The following is a 19,669-nucleotide window of genomic DNA, read 5'->3' on the forward strand; positions in this document are numbered from 1 at the left end:
CATATTCCAGCCTGAGGCAGGGCCTGAGCTATAGTGGTTCATCAGTCTGCTATGGAATGGCATTTGTGCTCCTTTTTTTTTGTTTCCTGCCTCTCATTCTGGATGTGAAATGGCATCAGTTCTCTTTGGGGTTTTTTTAGGATAGTTTTTCAGAATGAGCTAGACCTTAAACTACATGTGCCTGATGGAAGCCAGAATCATTAGATTGGTAAATGAACTTTTCCTAGGGCAAAATAAATCATTTTCTATAGCTGTAGAGAAGATCGTAGAGAACCGGTTGGTGCTTTTGGCCTGGAATCCTTGCTTACACTCTCCAAAAAATGTTCTCATACTAGGTGTACTGGAAGAGGCTGAATTCTACAATATCACATCACTAATAAAACTGGTAAAGGACAAAATAAGAGAAAGAGACAGCAAAATCTCACAGGTGAGGCTGTTTTCTAGTGTGGTTTTGATTATTTGTTCTATGGCAAGTAGTGGGTGGGTTCCATTTTTTTTTCATTAACTGCTCATTTCCCCAGTAAGATACTGAATGGCTGCCTCCATCGCTGGCTGAGCTGGAACCATTAGTACACAAAGATTAATATTCTTAACTGCCAGTACCTGCCAGTTTGCTTACAAAGAGCACAGGCATGTGGTTCTAGTTGTTGTTCAAAAACTGAAAACATTCTGAAGAATTGTTCAAAAATGTCTGGTAATAGTAGAATTTGTCATAATACCATTTCTGGAAATAGTTATTTTAGAAAACAGCTTTTGTAGAATATATTTTTCTCATATACATTTAAATATTCTGAATATGGTGAGATTGCCTAACTATGGTATAACTGCTGTTTATACAGTATGTTTATACAGCATACATACAGATGCTGTTTAGCTCCTGTCATATGCTTTTGTAGCAAAGTTAGTTTCTTTATTTGTAGGGCTCTGTAGTTGAGAAGACTCTGCCTCTTCTCATAGCAGCTTATGAATATTTCTTCATGAAATTGAATATGATAGAGAAACTGTTAAGTAAAGAAAGTATTCAGGTTTGTTCTTTAACTCTGCTGCTCTGGCATTCCCTGATAACTGAGTCTTCATGGAGATACTATAAACTCATGTTGCCAAATTTCTCTCTGCGGGATAGCAGAGTTGCTCTGATAGCATTTTCTAAAGGGTTTCAGCTTAAATGGTCCTAGTTACTAATTGCTCTGGATGGGGAACTTTAACGGGGAAATAAAGACATTTTTGAATATGGTCAGACATTCCTTAAAGTTAGGTAGGCCTCTGCAGATCCTCAACCTTCATTTTGAATTATGTGGTTTGCTACCATATGGAACGACAGGTAAGTCTTAAGATTATTTTGTTATAACTGTTAAGTAGCGCTTTCAGTCCCTGAAATATTCATGAAGCATTGAGTCTTCTGCAAGGTGATTCTGAACAGATGAGATTTCTTTTTTTAAAAAAAAGACAAGGTGTCCAAGGTATCGTTGCTTACCATTTGTAAAGAATAAGGGCAACTTTAGACAAGTCACAAACATAGTGAATTCCATGCTGTATTGAGCATCTTGTATTTCTTCTTGAAGGTGCCAGTCAAACATGTGTACAGGGTGCTGCAGTGCCAGGAAGAGGAACTCACTCAAATGGTTTCCACAATGTCCGATGGCTGGAAATTTGAACAGGTAAAAAAACCATATGGGATATGATTACAAAGTCTTCTAAAAATTCAGTTATGTGAAAGAGGAGTATAAAGTCAATTCTGTGCATCTTTTTAAGTGCAGTCATTTTCAGAAATTGGATAAAGATACACAGTTGAGTTAGAATTTGATATTTGTATTCTTATTTGTCAGACAGCAAAAAAACTGTAACTTCCCAGGAGGTAAATTGTGCTGACTTTCTATAAAAACATCTACATCATGTTTGAAATGTAATTCTTCAGTGTCTACACACGAGCATTTGAAGGGTGAATAAACCAAAATTAACTAATACAAGTTTATACAAATGGTAGGTCGGATATAAAGAGCTCTGGGTAAAAGAGATGAGCTTGGGAGACAAATGTTTGTCAGGCCCAAACAATGGTTCTTCAGATAAAGGACTGATGCACATAGGAGGGTGAACTTAACCAGTGTGGATGTGAAGCTGGATAGGTGTGAGCTCCGTGAATGTTTTTGTTCTTTGCACTGCATAAAAATAGGTTTGTGTGTACATTCAAGAATACATTGTGAAATTGCAAGATCTTTCTGTTATCTTTGCTAATCTCTGTAAATAAGAAACTAACTACATGGTTTCTTCAGCCTTCACATTCCTAACCTACCAGAATATTTAAACTGCTTTGGAGCAATGAATCTGTTAACTCTGGAGTGAGACACAAGTGCTCAGCTGCCAGCATCTTTTTCAATGTCTGGTGCCAACTGTAGGAGAGATTGGAATAAGCACAAGCCTCTTATCCTGTGCAGTCTCACTCTAATAACACAACTAAGCAACATTTTTAAAAAGTACGGCACACACAGGTAAAAGAGAATGTTTTGTTTATATTCAATGAAATGTGTAAGGTGCTGGTGTCACGGAGACAGCTGTGATCAAATAAACTAAACCAGCACAGAGAAAGCTTCTTATGTTTCAGTTCTCCGGCTCAAGTATTACCAGGTCTGTCTGGCATGCCAGAAGCTGAATGTTGTTTAAGTCTCTGAAAAAAGCTCTCATGTAATGCACATGATTGTTTTTTGACCAGTGCAATGACAAAGTTTTTTTGACATTCTTCTTTGTCACGTTAAACTAGCTTTCATTAGAAATAGAGATTCTTTACTTTTTAACAGATTAAATGATACTATGGCTTTTACCTGTCCTAAAGCCTTGTATTCTTTGGGGATATTGTATTTGGGAGTAATACTGCTTTGACAGTGCAACTGCTGAAAAAACTATTATAACCTCTTTTAGAATTTAGAATCTCTTTTAGAACTGGAAAATTCGAGTGGTTTTCTTGAATGTTATGTCCTTGTTTCATCCAGCTTTCTCCCTACTTCCTCCCTTCCCCATGTTGCTCTCTCTTGGACACACATAGTTTGAAGTAGATAAACACAACAGCTGTATGGTCTTATAATACTCAGCTTCTCATTACCTCAGACTAGGCCATTCTCTCCTTTGGTTGCATTGCAGACCTGCTTTTAGCAGACATCACTGGAAACATGATTAGAATATTCTGTATAATCTAAACAGCTTTATTGTTGAGATTTGAGAACGCTGTAGCATTTCTGTAATTTTTTATTTTTTCTAAACCTGTGTTGCTCAGCAGCATGCTTCCTTCAGAAGTGGTCTTTGGGATGGCACCTACCATGCTTTGTACATATTATAATTGGTGGGATAGAAATCATCAGCTTTTTCAGAGGAGTAATATTCCTATGGGTTGAGCGTCCTTGTGCTCTGTGCCCCATATAACATGTTTAAGTGTCTGTTTTTGATCAAAAATATTTCTCTCCCCTTAACATTTCAAAATTTTATTGTAAAATACAATTGGATGTGGTGATTAAATAGGAGTGAAAGGTGTTAAACTTCTGGTGCACTTATGCAGATGTATTGATGCACTTTTCCAAAGAATACAAGTGAAAGCGCTGCTAGAATACTGCAATTATGTATCAGCCCCAGTCCAAAAACTACTGCCAATAGTTGTGCTGCCCCACTTCTGTGATTTCTGTGGGTTATTTTGTAGATGATTTTTAGCTTCAATTGTTACCTCTTCAGGCAATCAGGAAAAACAATATTTTGGCAATACTGCATAATGAGAAACTTTGGACTATACAAAATTGCTACATACAAAGGCTTTAGACAGCAGTGGTGTCAGTCATGTAAATTTGAATGATTAATGTGAGCTGAGTCTGTCACCATAATGCTGTCTTAAATATGTTCACTATATGAGGAGGATGGTATTTAGGTGCTGCCTTCAAAATTATTCACATAACAATAGCAGGATAAAAATAAATTTACTGTTCATGAGCCTTCTCATCAGTAGTAATCTCCAGTTTACTCAGAATAGGCAGTTGTTGTCTAGTTCTTCACATTTAATTTAAAGCTCTAATCTTTCTCAAGTGCATTGGCAGGCTATGCTTTAATTTAAATGGGCTAGGAATTGTCATGTGTTATTAAGATAAAATATTTTTTGTAATAACAAGTTGAGAAGTTTAGCTGAGGTTGTTCTGAACTTCTGAATTATTAGACGTTTGGCAAGTGTGAACAGAGTTCTTGGTACTGATTTTTATGGGAACAAGACAGACAATTTTTTCCACTCCACTTACTTTCTTGGATCTTCTGTAAATTACCCCTTCTAAAACCAATTTAGAGCACTCAACTTTTTTTCCTCTAGTTGACTTCATAAGTTTCCTTAGCTGTATTTTGTTTATCAATATCTGGAACAAGATGAAGCTCCTTCATACCCAGGCTTGATATATTGCTTTACATAACACCTTCCAGTTTTTTATCCACGTTATCTTCTGCACTTGGCAAGTATGACAGGAAAATAATGCTCACTTTCATAATGCACCAAACTTCGTTTATGTTTTTCAGAGTAGTTGGCTACACCACAGTGATATGGGGAGTTTTCTGACTTACTACCAGAAACTCTTAACTTCCCTTGAAATTGCAGAGGGCCTTGCAACTGCCTCCATAAATTTTAAGTATGTTGAAATGAAAGTTGTAGCTTGATAGCAACCTGTTCTAGTGGCAAGTAAATGTTACCTGAACATTTGAGCTCATCTGTTATTTGTACGATTTGGATAACGGTATGTGCTTCAGCTTTACAAAGGTTTCTTTTTGTGTTTTGCTTTGATTGGTTATTTCAGCTTGTCAGTATAGGTTCCCAGTACAGCTGTGGCCGGGCCCAGCAGTCAGAGTATCTGCTGATAGTGTCACGGGAAGTGAAAGGGGAAGAGAGATGCTTCCAGAAATGCTGCAGTGAGGTGTGTCACACCATTCTTTTTGCCCTCACACTGATATGCTTGGCCTCCTCGCATTTCTGCTGCTTTCGAATCATTCCACTTTATTCCTGGATGTACAGCACATAGTAATTTGTGTGTATTTGTGACTGGCTTTTATTTATATTCACAGTATTTCATTATACGTTATGAATGTTCATATTGTAAAAACAATAAACAACCAAACAAGAAAACCCTAATTAATTAGTTAAAGGTTTTTCTTAAGAAGAGTTCTTACCTTCTCAATAGGTAACTTCTTTTCCTTAAATCTTCCTCCAAAGTTAACAGCCTTTGATCCATACTTGTTAAGTAAAAGTGGTACAATTTAAACATTAGGAGCCCTGTGAATAAAGCTTTGAGTTCAGTGGGTTCAGAAAGGGACATTTCTGTGTTAATCATTGTTCCAGTTTGAGTGTATTTCATCCACCTAATAGCCAGTTAAGTTCTGAGTTCGAACCCTTTGTTTCTGGTAACTCAGAACTGAACTGTTTTTTTTAGGTGGATGAAATATATTCAAACTGGAACAACAAATAACAGAATTTTTCAGAAATAAAATATGGAGGAGCGAGGGGAGAACAAAACCAGCAGTTTTAAATCTTGTCTCAAGTGGAAAGAACATCCTGGGGGTTTTTTGCTTTATTTTTTTGTTGTTTTGGGTTTTCTCCCCCTTGGGAAATTTTCTTGAAACCCAAATGAAGAATCATAGCTTCACTCATAGGCTTTTTGGGCTGTCTCATCCTTCCTCCTCCCCTTGCCCTCAGGTCGCTGCTTTTTTAATTGCTGTGTTACTTCCCAGTGTTCCAGTGTTTGGGAAGGATTTTTTGCTAACCAGTAACATTGGAGGCAGTTTCCAGTTCTTTATGTAGCTGTATTCCATTTTGAAGTGTCTTATGTGAATTGATTTGGGAACCTGGTGTTCTGTAGTATTTTTCATCAGTAAAATACTCGGAGTACTTGTTCTTTTCCTTGCTATATATATGGTTATTCAGTCTGAAAGATCAGTATAACATCATGACGATAACATATCAGTAAAGTGACTTGATTTGAGCAGAACCTTGCTTATGAGTTTACATGGACACTTAGCCATGCAATTCTAGATTTTAAACCTGGACTGTTGCCTAGCTATATTCCAGAATCTGCTTTCAATGTACCAAGCACCGTTTCTTGCAGTTGTATAGGTAACATTTGGAATGTGGAATTAACGCACTGGGTTTGCAGACTTTCTGGAACTGAGTAGGAAATGTGGCCTGTTATTAAGGATGTGTACGGTACAGGCAGCATGATGTTATTTGTGTGTTCATGTCCTAGACAGCTCAAAGCAAAATTCAATGTAATAAAATGGGAGATGGGGGAAGGCAGTGAAGACATGAAGGCAGGTATAAAATTAAAAAAAAATCAATCTGGAAGGGAATGAATTTTCCTTCCTCCTAGATTTGAAGTCTGACAATTGCATGAAGAGACCTGAAATAAATATGCTTGTGGTCCTGGTGTCAGTCATCAGTGCTGAGTTTAATGGCTGATGTGTATGTATCTATAGCCTTTTACAAATCCTTTGAGAAGGCAGTAGGATGAATGCATTATAACTCTAAAAGGTGTAGAGGCCATTCTTACATTCATACAACGTGATTCTGTAAAAAAAATTGGGGGGAGGACTTCCTTTTATTCCATCAACTGTTAGATAGTATAATTAAAAAAAAAAAAAAGATACAAGCTTTCTAGTGTACAAGGAGTTCACCACATCTGAAATAGAAGCAGTAATATTCAAAGTATAAGAATATTTAAAATAGAATTTGAGAATAATTATTATGAAATTTACTCAGTTTTGAGAATCAGACCATCACAGAAAGAGAAGGAAATTGGTAGTCATCAAGTAGAAGAGTCAGTTAATATGAATAACTCCAGTGGGAAGTAGAGAAGGACAGGGATGCTGTGTGTGCAAGTTGGAGTGGTTGTCTGTAATGGTAATACTATTGCTAATTTGTCTTGTAAATGTGCTGTATAGATTCTGAATCAATATTGTTAAACCAGTACAGCAAATCTATATAGGCAAGTTATTGAAATGTGGCTGGTTTTGAGATCTATCTCAATTCAGTTAGGCATGAGATTTGTTCACTTCAAAAATAAGGTTCCTGAAAGTGATGCACCGACCATTTGCCTATTCATAGGGATATTTTTAGGTGTACAGTCATTGATTTAAGACAGGAAGAGATTCATATATTTTGCTGCCATTGAGTAACTTGATGCAGGCAGGAATCATTTGATCTATTCTCTCAGCAATATCACTCTTATCATCTGTTTTTCTTAAATAGTCTTTTTTGAAAGACACAGTTATCTTCTCACAGAGCTGCAGACTTAGGAAAAGTTCTTCAGAAATTTACTTCATTATTCTCCCTGAAATCATTCTTAAGTCTTTCCTCTTTGAAAACAAGCCTGACCATAGCTAGGCATCAGGTAGTCTCTGTCTGCCTTTACTTATGCCAAACTGTTGGGTTTTTTTTAACTTTGCCCTTTCTGATAGTCATCTTTTATCTTACTTAGAAGTTCAGGCTTTATGAGACAGGAACTTCCCTATTGTTATTTCTTTGTCTTTTCAGGAAAATCCTGACCTGTATTGGCACATCAAGCAATATAATGCAAATAAATGTATTTCTGTTGATTAATTAATAATAATAATGCTAATAATGCTTTCTATTCCTGCCTTTTTTAGTTACAGCTGAGAGCCTACTAGTGTCAGCACCCTTATTCCATGCAAACAGTGAATGGATCATGATCTAATGAATTTTCTGTGATAAGTAACATTGGCATTTTCCTATGCTTGGTTATTATGACACTGTTGGGGCTCACAGGGATGCTCAAGCAGGATCACACTGCTTTAGTAAGGACTGTAAGAAACAAGTTATGGAAGGAAAAAACCAATGAGGAAAAACACATACATGCATGTGTACATATGTATGTATGATCATACAAATCTATGGAATTCAGAGTTTCAGAATGTTCTCTTTTTCTTTCCTTAAGTTCTTGGTTATTAAAACTCTCTCTACTGTTTAAGCCCCATGAGCCAAAAAGAGTTTGTCCTTTCAGAAAGTCTGAGAAACAGTAGGCTGGATAATCTGAAATCCTTTTCCTATGCATTGTAATGCATGTTTTGCAGACCTCAGATTACTCTGATTTGTTGTGGGTTCTTTTTTTTTTGGGGGGGAAGGGGGGGTTGTAGGGCAGGGACGGACGGACAGACACGGGGTGGGGGAGTTTAACAATTCCTTCCAGTTTACCAGCATCCTTCTTAAAGTGTTGCCACCAACACTGGGAACAATGGGGTGACTTTTGGAATACGAGTGCTAAAATATTGCTTTATATCTGATCATACTTTCTGACACAACAGTTCAGTTCTAATCTGCAATCATTTTCCATTGTTTCTTTTTCTGCCATCACCCTTATTGCTGCTGATGCATCTCAAAAAGCTACGATGAAGTTTCTAGCATGCTATTGATACTATGCAAATAATACATTCTTAGTTGCACACATATGGAACTGCTTACAAGAGTATCATGTGTTGGAGTTTTGAAGAATTTGTGTTTAATGTTGCAAAAGTGACTTTATCTTGAAAGGCACCAGCTGATTAATAATGGCAAAAAGTCATCCAGGTGTTTTGCAGTCGGCTAAATCAATAGTCCTATCCAACTAGCTAATAAGTAGTCAGTCTGCCACGTCTCCTAAAAAGACTTATATGCAAAAGGTCAGCTTATTTGGATTATGAAGCATTAGTGGGGGATATAAGTAGCTGTCAACTGAGGACCTATCAACCGTGTTGAACCAGGATTGATGATTTGGCTGATGTTTGGATCTTGTATCATATCTGCTTTCAGAGAGGTCATTTACTTCTTTTGAGCGTCAATGAGGAAAGAAATATTTTTCCTTCTGGTAGTTGTCATCATAGCTCATCTGATATCAAGTTCTTGCCATTTTGCAAGAAGAAGAGTTGACTGTATACTAAATCAAATCATATGCTTGAATTTTATTCTTAAAATTTCTCTTCAGAGAAGGTGAATTATGCATGGGTTTATTTAAACATGTATCCAACTTTTTTAATATTTTCTAGCCTTTAAGTGGGTTAAAAATACTGTTTAAAATAGTCCTACATTTTACCTCAATAATTGAAGCAGTTACTGTATTTGTATTATATAGTTTGTAATTGCTATATAATATATAGGATAAACTTTATACCACTTCAACAGGCTTAGAGCCAACTTAACTGCTTTTTTTCCTGAAAATTTGTGCATGATATTTTTTGCTGATAGGGAAGAGAATCAACAAAGCATCTCTATATATGAAGTAAGTCTGGGTTGATTTTCCAAGCTTTTCAGTGGACTTTCTTAGTCCATTTTGTGCAACTAAGCAGCTAGTTACTTTATGGGTTTTGTGATACTATATTACAAAAATATGTTACGGTGCAGACTGCAGAGTATCCATTGTGAAAGATTATCTGAATTAATGTCTCAAGATAAACGGTGCTTTTGTATTCCAATGAGGAGGTATTGGTGCTTCTAAAAAACCTGGGGTTTTGTAACTTCATTACATGGTTTTGGTGGAAAAAATGTCTATAACATTCATTTTTGATCAGCCTGTGTTCATTACTGACTATGTATGTATTTTACAGAACTAGAGTGATGTTAGGAGTGGAGGAGGGAAGGAAAGGTTTCTGGTGATCACACCTAGACAGTGTAGTTAAAGTAGGTAGTTTGAGAGTGCTAGATTTTGATTGCCAGTACTGTTCATTGCAGGCTAAGCCTTGTATGCTGTAACGCCATCAGGGTCCAAAAACTTTTACATTGCCTAGGCCTGGCATCAAGTTGGTTCATTGTGCAGGCATACTGCCTGCTGCTCTTTGTAGGCATTGGCTCTGTCCGTCTATGGAGGTGCTTGTTTGGCTGTCTTACCGCAGTGCTGGAACATCTGAGCATCTCTCTCCTCTCTCTCCTGAAAAGTACGATGAGGCTTTATTTTCTCCTGACAGTGCTATATGGAAGCTGCTTTTAACCTTGGTCTACCTTCCACTTTTGTTGGGGGAATAATCTTATCCCTCAAGTACAGATTCTGGACCAAGATTTCATCTTGGCTGCATCTTCACTGCTTTAACAAGGCTTTTACTCTCTTCGGTGCTCTGCTAGACTAATGGCAGTACACAGTTTGTTTTTAGACAGGTAACTACAGTGTTTCAAGTGCTGTTGCCCTAAAAAACAAGTCAAGTCTTTTCTATGGGGCCACTACTAGGGCATTTTAATGATATAATAGAGGTTGGGGGCTAGGACAGCCTTATCACGTGTGTGGTGATTTGGTAGGTAGATTTACTACAGTTTTGGTAATGATGTTTAGATACAGTGTATCTGTGTAACAAGTTGATTTTTAGTACTTTGATCTGTGTCAGTAGTAATAGCACCATGCATTATCTTGTCATGCTTTTGAAATAAACCTTTAAAATAAATGAACCAGCTACATCTGAATTGATTCTGACTTGGAAAGGCAGGCTATGTAAAGCTTCTAGCATTAGGTAAGTGTGTACTGCGTGTAAGGTAAGACAAGTTACATGAAATTTCTGCCATTTGATAAACATGCTGCATACGAGGTAGTACTTATGTTGAGTATATCCTTCTTTCTCAGTAAATTTTCATTTATCATTTAATACCGAGACTTGTAGAAGCTTGTAAATACGTCACATTTCATTATACATGGCTTCTGCTTGTAGCGCTCCTTAATTAACTTCCTTGTAGCAGTATATATGAATTTCAGATGTTAATCTTGGTGTCCCACCATACTGTGTCTTGCTGTTTTCCAATCAAATGCGAATTTTGTCTTTGTCTACTCAAAATATTTTTTAATAGAAGTAGCATTATTCTGTAAGTAAAGTGGTGGGTATTCCTTCAGGCTAAAGTGCTTCCTGCATGCAGCCATTTACATATTAAATCATGCCACATTAAGATACCACGTACAAACTTTTTAAAAATTAACTTTGGAGGATGGGAAGGTTTCCAGTAAATAACAGAAACAGGGAACAAGCTACTTTTCCACTGGCCTGCCTCTGTAGCCTTTTCTTTCACAGTATAATCATAACCGTAAATCATTAATTCTGTAAATGTTTAAAAAGAAAAGCTATGTTTATCTTATCATCAGAGTGTCTGTATTTGTCAACATCAAAATGTATTTGCATTGAAGTGGAGAATCATGCTTCAGGCACAACCAACAGTCTGAAGAGTGAGGAGTGTTTGTACTAATGACGAGAATTTATGGAATTTGTTTTATGTGGAAATGCAATTGACTTTTTTTTTAATCTTTCAGCTGGTCAGTATTGGTTCTTCCTATAACTATGGCAATGAAGATCAGGCTGAATTTCTGTGTGTTGTCTCAAAGGAATTGCATAACACTCCCTATGGCACAACCAGTGAACCCAGTGAAAAAGCAAAGGTAAGTTACTAGACGTTGGACTACAGAAACGGTGTCAAATTGGGTGCGCTTCCCTAAGTCGTGCTAGGCCTACCTCTGTTCTGGACCATTATTTAATTGTCTTTTTCCCCTCACTCGTGACTAGTAATGGTTCCCTGTCCATTGTATGAGAAACTGTAAATGGTACAATCAGCATGCATTTGTTATACCAAATGGGTTTTTCAAATGCAATACTCTGTACTGTTCCTGATACCTGTTCTGTTTTTTCGAGTATTGGCAGATATTTGCTGTTTACAGTTGAGAATCTAGGTTTTGTTTCTTACACATTTGAATGCTTCCTTATTCTGTCACTGGTTCAGTTGAAAACTGTTTTTCTTGCTTGAGTTCAACTGCAGAAATCTTACTGTCAAGAATGGAGATTGTAATATGCTGTCTCTGAAAAACATAGCCATGTGCAATATGTTATAAAATTAAGGTATTTGTTAGCTTAATATTTTCAGGTTTCTACCTCACTTTCTGTAACCAGCTTTACAAAAAGATTGTAATGGGAACAATATCTTAGCATTTTACTCAGTTGTCTTTCAGAGTTTGTACAAGGGAAAATGTAAAAACACAATTGAATAGTAATAAGGCAGACCGGTTATGTATGTAAGTGTATTCTTCTTTCATGCATATTGAACAGTTTTTATCATTGCATTGTTGCTTTGTATGAGGAGATGACTACAGGCAAACTGGATACTTCTGTAGTTGGCCTGAAAGCTTTTCATTTAGTATATGTAGATGGGAAACAATTGGTAAAACATCAAAGGTTGCTTTTTCAAGAATCACCTTCAAAGAAATTAATTTTGAAATAATGCTAAGAATTGATCTGGATCTTGGCACTGAGGCCTCAAATAGATAAAACTTCACTACTTTCTGTGCCTTGTAACTTGGTTATGCAGCTACAGATATAGAGACATTTTTGTAAATTGCGCTATAAAAATAATCCAAGCTTTATGTTGGATTCTTAGTGAAATGATTAATTTATGCTCTTTTGTCACTGTTGAGATAAAACTTCCAAAGAGTTGTAGGGGATTAATGTAGTCAAGGGTAAACAGTGAACCTGGGTAAGCCATAGCTCACTCTTTGCAACACCCTACTCAAGGTCTGCTTTTGCCAGGAAGCTTTAGGAAAACTTTAACATTTGACAGGTTAAAGAGGTGTGTGGTAATAATTTAGGGCTGAGATATGTACCTGAAATAAAACGTAGAATTCTAGAACCTAATAAATATCTTCATAAGGAATGGTAGTACATCTTCAGGGAACTTCAGAAGTTGCCAGAGTTACATTGCATCCTTAATGTAAAAGAAAATACGGATCAAATGAAACTATTAAACCCTAAATACAAAAGCTAGTTCAGAGTGCAGTACAACTCTGTAAATTCAGTAGCTCTGAGAGAAGCTAAATCTTAGACATCTCCATTGAAGTGCTTCTTGGTCACTGTTTCAGAGAAGAGAGCAGAGCATAATTTGACCAGGGTGATGAATAAGAATTACTGTTGATTTTGGTTGGAGATATAAACATTCACTCCTTTTGTCCTGGAAGAGTTGAGCTGTTGCTAGCAATTAATGGCAATACTTGAAGAATTATTTTTTATATATTGTGTTTCTAATAGATCAATTATTTTTTATAGGTATATGTTGTGCCTGGAAAAAAAAAAGAAAAACCAAAAAATTTCTTTTTGGTTGAGAGGTTTCTGACAGCTGTGTTCAGGAATCTTGACTGGACCTTGGGAGCTGTTGTCTCAATAGTTCCCTCTTAGCCAGCGTTAATCTTCTAGTCTGCAATCTGTTCATTAGTGTCTGAGTTGGTCTTCATGAAGTTCATATGATTGAAATTCTGGTATCCAGTGATATATACAGAATAATGTGTTCGTGTACTGGGGACTGACTTTTAGAAGCCATGAGAAAGTCTTCCTATTACTTTTACAGCAGGTTGGGTTAGAGAAAACAATAAACTGCCAGTATGTAATTTTTATTGACAAGCACTTCAATTTTACTTAATAGTACTGGACTTTCAGAATAGGAAAAAACATTTTCTGATAGCCCATCTAATCAAGCTTCACCTTCATTCCTTCTTAGAGACTTTTTTTCTTGTGTTTTCTTTTTTTGGAAAACAGTTTGCTTAGTAAGTTAGTAGTTGACTTCTGTGTAACCTTCTAATACACCTAAGCGAAGGAAATTAACGGCATTTGGGACATTGACTTAAATGGTTCCAGTAGCTTTTACGGGTAGCTGTGGCACTACTGAAAGATAACCTATATTCCCACAAGTATTCTTCTCTTTCATACCACTTTGTTGACCTGTCACTCTTGGGACAAATGACCAAAACTTGTTCATAACATCTGCATCCAAAGTTAGATTCTCAAGTGCTATCCTTTCCCATCCATGGCGAAGAGTACACAGAGTTAAGGTACCAGCTTCACAGTTTTATTTAAATTTTCTCTATATTTACGGCCCCTATTGTTATGTTGCATGTCACTGTTGGCTTCTATCTGCTTACTTCAGGACATTTGAAAAAGGAAATTTTCATGACATCTGTAACATTCCTCCTTGAAATTGTCTGCTGTCATACTTCCTTACAAAGAGTGGGGGTCCCAGATAAAAGTAAATAAATGTCATTCCCAGATGCTTCAAGTGTAAGTGGACTGTACTTTCTTGCAGCTCTGACTCACTTGCAATCTCTTCTTTTCCCTTCCTTTCTCTATACTTGCTGCATGCTGCATGCCACTCAGAGTGAGGATGAAGAAACGGATTACGATATGAATGACTCAGATTAAGTGTAAATGTCATGGTGAGCACTAGCTGCCCTAGGATTTTACCCAGATGCTTTTCTGCCCCATCCAATTCCTACCCCCACTAGTGCTGTCCTTTGGCTAGTCCTGGTGGTGTGTGTGTTTGTGATTATAGTTGTGGCATGGTTAGCATAGAATTCCCATTCTGGATATTGCTTCTTTGACAGAATAATTAGTGTTGCTGTTATAAGCTGTATTGTGATTGGTTCCTTTAAAGCTTTGCTGAGAAGAGTTCTTCATGTAGATTCTAGGGTCAGAATTGCTTTTCATTTTTATTTTCTGTGCACCAGCTTTTCTGTCAAATGTTTTTTTCACGTGTAGAGGCATCTGATACAAACTTACAGTATACATTTTCAGTAAATGTCTGATTTGGCAATAAATTAGCAAACTTGACTGAAGTGCAACATAGTCAAAAGATGGTCTTATCTGATAGTTTTGAAACTAATAATTTTTCAATCAAGACTTGGCAAATACAAGTAAATAGCGTGATCTCGGTGCTACAGTTATATTTATCATAGAATCATAGAATGGTTTGGGTTGGAAGGGACCTTAAAGATCATCTAGTTCCAACTCCCCTGCCATGGGCAGGGACACCTTCCACTAGACCAGGTTGCTCAAAGCCCCATCCAACCTGGCCTTGAACACTTCCAGGGATGGGGCACCCACAGCTCCTCTGGGCAACCTGTCCCAGTGCCTCACCACCCTCATAGTGAAGAAGGAAACAACTTCACAGGAAACAACTCTCTCTGGGGAGGGATGACGTCCTTTCCACTGTAGTTTGGCATCTTGTTGAAGATCAAGGTACTTTAAAAGTCACAAGTGGAAGAACACAAAAGTTGCATCAGAAAGAACAACTTTTGCAACCTTTTCCTAACATGTCTGCAAGCACTGCTCATATTTATTCTGCTATCCAATTTCTAGAAGATAACTTATCATTGAATGTTCAGTGATACAGTGTGCGGGTAGTCATAGAATCATAGAATCGTTTAGGTAGGAATAGACCTTTAAGATCATCAAGTCCAACCGTTAACCTAGCACTGCCAAGTCCACCACTAAACCATGTCCCTAAGCACCACATCTACATGTCTTTTCAATACCTCCAGGGATGGTGACTCAACCGCTTCCCTGGGCAGCCTGTTCCAACACTTGACAACCCTTTTGGTGAAGAAATTTTTCCTAATATCCAATCTAAACCTCCTCCTGACGCAACTTGAGGCCATTTCCTCTTGTCCTATCGCTTGTTACTTGGGAGAAGAGACTGACCCCCACCTCGCTACAGCCTCCTTTCAGGTAGTTGTAGAGCGTGATAAGGTCTCCCCTGAGCCTCCTTTTCTCCAGGCTAAACAACCCCACTTCCCTCAGCCATTCCTCATAAGACTTTTTCTCTAGATCCTCCACCAGCTTCGTTGCCCTTCTCTGGACACGCTCCAGCACCGCATTGTCTTTCTTGTAGTGAGGGGCCCAAAACTGAACGCAGTATTCGAGGTGCGGCCTCACCAGTGCCGAGTACAGGGGGACGATCACTCCCCTAGTCCTGTATAAATTGAAGATATTTACCATTGCATGAGATTGAACTCCAGCTTCTCACCTATATACCTGAACTTTTTAGCTGTAAAGCAGCCTTATACTTATCTCTGAAGTGTTGCTTCCGCATGGCTGAAGAAGAACCTACATTATTTTCTTAACTGATGCTAACAAAAACTACTGCTGAGGTAGAATAAGGTCTTTTGCCAAGTCTTCAGGAATGGCTGTAAAGAATGGATCAAATCTGAAGCTTTATTGAAAAAAAATAAACTGGCACTGTGCTGGAATTGAATGCAAGATCCTTAAGCTGCCTGAGAGATGAACAGTCCTTAAAACGCTATTCTATCTGCAGCAGATTTATTTTGAGTGGGAGGAAATAGTTCTCACGTTCTGCTTCCCTAAAAAGCAATCCCACTCAGGCCCCTAGGATGTGAGAGTTCATTCAGCATTGTTTAGAGTTCATAAGCCAACTTTGGATCTGGTGCACCTGGAGGAAAAACAGAACAGAAACATGAGAAGAAAGAAAATTCTGAACACTGCAGATCTGTACCAGGGTCAGGACAGTCCCCAGTATCAGTACAGGCTGGGTGCTGAATGGATTGAGAGCAGCACTGCAGAGGAGGACTTGGGTATACTGGTGGGTGAAAAACTGGATATGAGCCAGTAACGTACACTTGCAGCCCAGAAAGCCAATTATCTGGGGCTGCGTCAAAAGAAGCATGGCCAGCAGGTCAAGGGAGGTGATTCTCCCCCTCTACTCCGCTCTCGTGAGACCTCACCTGGAGCACTGTGTCCAGCCCTGGGGTTTGCAGTATAAGACAGACATGGACCTGTTAGAGTGGGCCCAGAGGAGGGACACGAAAATGATCAGTGAGAGAGAGGGCTGGAACACCTCTGCTACGAAGAAAGGCTGAGAGAGTTGGGATTTTTTGGCCTGGAGAAGAGAAGGCTCCAGGGAGATGTTATTGCAGCCTTCCCATACTTAAAAGGGGCTTATAAGAAAGATGGAAAAAGACTTTTCACCAGGGCCCGTACTGACAGGACAAGGGGCAGTGTTTTTAAACTGAAAGAGGGTAGATTCAGATTGGATATAATGATGAAATTCTTTACTATGAGGGTGGTATGACACTGGAACAGGTTGCCCAGAGAAGTTGTGGGTGCCCCATCCCTGGAAGTGTTCATGGTTGGGTTGGGTGGGGCTTTGAGCATCATTTCAAGCATTTCATCCAGTGAAAGATGTCCCTGCCCATGGCAGAGGGGTTGGACTAGATGATCTTTAAAGGTCCTTTCCAAGCCAAACCATTTGGTGATTCTGTGATCTAAAGTGTGCGGACAGAGGAGCATTATTAGTGAAGTCACCTGTTTAGCTAGTAGAGTATGTTCTCAAATGAAAGCTTCTTCCATGCCTGGTTCTGCTGCAGACATACTTCTCAATCCTAGCTATTAGCAGTTTGGGAGAAGGTCTGCCATAACTGCTTTCAAATTTTATTGACCTCTGTTAGTGTTGAGACATCTTCTCTTGGCATTTTTGTCCAGTAACCTACTAAAACTTTTAGGAATAGTCTTATTAAAGGGTTTTTCAGGAAAAAAAAGGAGGAATTTTGAATTGCAGAACAGTGTCAGTCATCCTTTCAGTATTTAGTAAGTATGTACAATTTTGATAGAATTCCTGATAACTGAAATTCAGTTTCCTCTTTGGACAAAGTCACTGCCCATAACTATAAAAGATCCTCTTTCACACAGTTTCTGAACAGATGTGGATGGAATACCTCTCATGAGAGCTTGCTGATCAGAAATCATTTCCCCTTCAGTAAAGGTAGGGGTTACAGAAGAAGTACCAAGCAAAGTGTGTTAAAATATTGCCTGATCCAATAGAATTTTCTGCTTTACTTTGGGTTTACTGTCTCAGTAAAGTGTGCAAAGTTCAGCATCCAGATCTGGCTTAGTTTTATCTTATTGTATGTGTTCCTGAAGCTACAGAAAATAGTTGTAAGTCTATTAATCTTAGAAGTATTTTTTATCTTCTAGGAAAGAATACACTCATGTTTCATTTTAAATTGGAAAGATTGACAAAGTGAATAGATCCAATATTATTTTCTAACTGCACAGGTGCTTGTTTCAGCCATGTTTTTGTCTCCATTGGAGATTGTTGCACTTACTGACTACATTTGCTCGGTCAGACTGTTACCCACTATGTGGACATCTACTTCAGCACTTTGTTCTCAGCTGTGACAAACAGCAAATACTTGAGGAGAGTTTAAGTATGACGCATTTATCAAATTAACTCCTGATATATTTCCCCACCTTCCAGTAAGCCTCAGTTCAGGAATTTTGGCTTCAAGCCTGCATCCCGATCATTGTCTGAAAGCTACAATGACACTATGATACCATGAGTAGGTATCAATGGCACTATCTTCTGTAAGTTTGTCTAATCCCTTTTGAAGATATTATACTAGCAGTTGCTGAGCAATTTTCAGGGCCTGGCTTTTCACAGAATTCACTTGTATCTTTCCTACAGTTTCATATGAAATGCTTTTTGCTTACTACACTTAGTAAATTATCTTCATGAAATAAGCAATATTTGCATCTGAAATATACCCTAAAGCACCTTCTGGCCTATGGGAAACATCTTTCTATATTTTGGAAATTTATCGAAGTAGCTGCAGTGGCATCTGGCTTCATAACTTCAAAATAATAATATTGAATTTGAAATGAAAAAGAACTTTGTATACACAAGGCAAGATCCAGGTACTGCAGGAAGTGCGGTGAGCAAGGGGTAAAGTGGATTTTTTTTTTTTTTTTTTAAGCTGACACTGAACTGTCTCTGAACTATCCCTGAGGCACACAAATGGTGACGGGTTCTTTATGAACTCCAGTCCTTAAAAAAATCCCATGGAGTTGTGCAAAGCAGGTGAGATCCTACTTGCCTACAGTCACTATGAAAGACATTAGGCTTGATGACTGATAGAGGCTGATAAGTTAAATTATCAACATTTTAACAATATTAAAAAGAAACCAAATGCCTAAGACTTTATTTAAAACCATACATGAAACTGCTGTGCTGTGTTAAGTGGTTGCCAGCCATTATCCTACAAGCATAAAGATTGAAGTGTTCGTGTGTGCTGTCAGATTCTGGGGGTAGTCTGGGATGGAATGTGCTACTGAGTACTAGCATCAAGTGTTTGTCTTAGAATCATAGAATAGTTTGGGTTGGAAGGGACCTCTAAAGGTCATCTGGCCCCCCCCCCCCTGCCGTGGGCAGGGACATCTTCAACTAAATCAGGTTGCTCAGAGCCCCATCCAACCTGACCTGGAATGTTTCCAGGGACGGGACATCCACCACCTCTCTGGGCAACCTGTCCCAGTGTTTCACCACCCTCAGCATAAAAAATTTCTTCCTTATGTCTAGTCCAAATGTACCCCCCTTTAGTTTAAAGCCATTCCCCCTTGTCCTGTCGCAACAGGCCCTGCTAAGAAGTCTGCTGCCATCTTTTTTACAAGCCCCCTTTAAGTACTAATAGGCCGCAATAAGGTCTCCCCAAAGCCTTCTCTTTTCCAGGCTGAACAACCCCAACTCTCTCAGCCTTTCTTCAGAGGAGAGGTGTTCCATCCCCCTGATCATTTTTGTGACCCTCCTCTGGACCTGCTCCAACAGCTCCATGTCTTCGTTATTCTGAGGGCTCGAGCTGGACACAGTACTGCAGGCGGGGTCTCACCAGAGCAGAGTAGAGGGGCAGAATCACCTCCCTCGACCTGCTGGCCATGCTTCTTTTGATGCAGCCCAGGACACCATTGGCCGCCTAGGCTGCGAGCGCACATTGCTGCCTCATGTCCGGCTTTTCATCCACCAGTACCCCCAAGTCCTTCTCGGCAGGGCTGCTCTCAATCCCTTCATCCCCCAGCCTGTATTGATACCAGGGGTTGCCCTGACCCA

The 19,669-nt window shown here is 38.5% G+C and overlaps 1 protein-coding gene across 1 annotated transcript in view; it reads left to right on the forward strand.

Annotated features, from left to right (window-relative positions):
• KCTD5 (potassium channel tetramerization domain containing 5) overlaps positions 1-19,669 on the forward strand; it is a 30,678-nt gene that overhangs the window by 5,338 nt on the left and 5,671 nt on the right. Inside the window, exons 3-5 of the mRNA XM_009320528.1 lie at positions 336-427; positions 1,563-1,658; positions 11,274-11,399. Coding sequence (XP_009318803.1) covers positions 336-427; positions 1,563-1,658; positions 11,274-11,399 — 314 coding nt within the window. The remainder of the gene's footprint in view (positions 1-335; positions 428-1,562; positions 1,659-11,273; positions 11,400-19,669) is intronic.

The sequence above is a fragment of the Pygoscelis adeliae genome, unplaced genomic scaffold, assembly GCF_000699105.1.
Source record: "Pygoscelis adeliae isolate BGI_AS28 unplaced genomic scaffold, ASM69910v1 Scaffold173, whole genome shotgun sequence".
Classification (NCBI taxonomy): Eukaryota; Metazoa; Chordata; class Aves; order Sphenisciformes; family Spheniscidae; genus Pygoscelis; species Pygoscelis adeliae.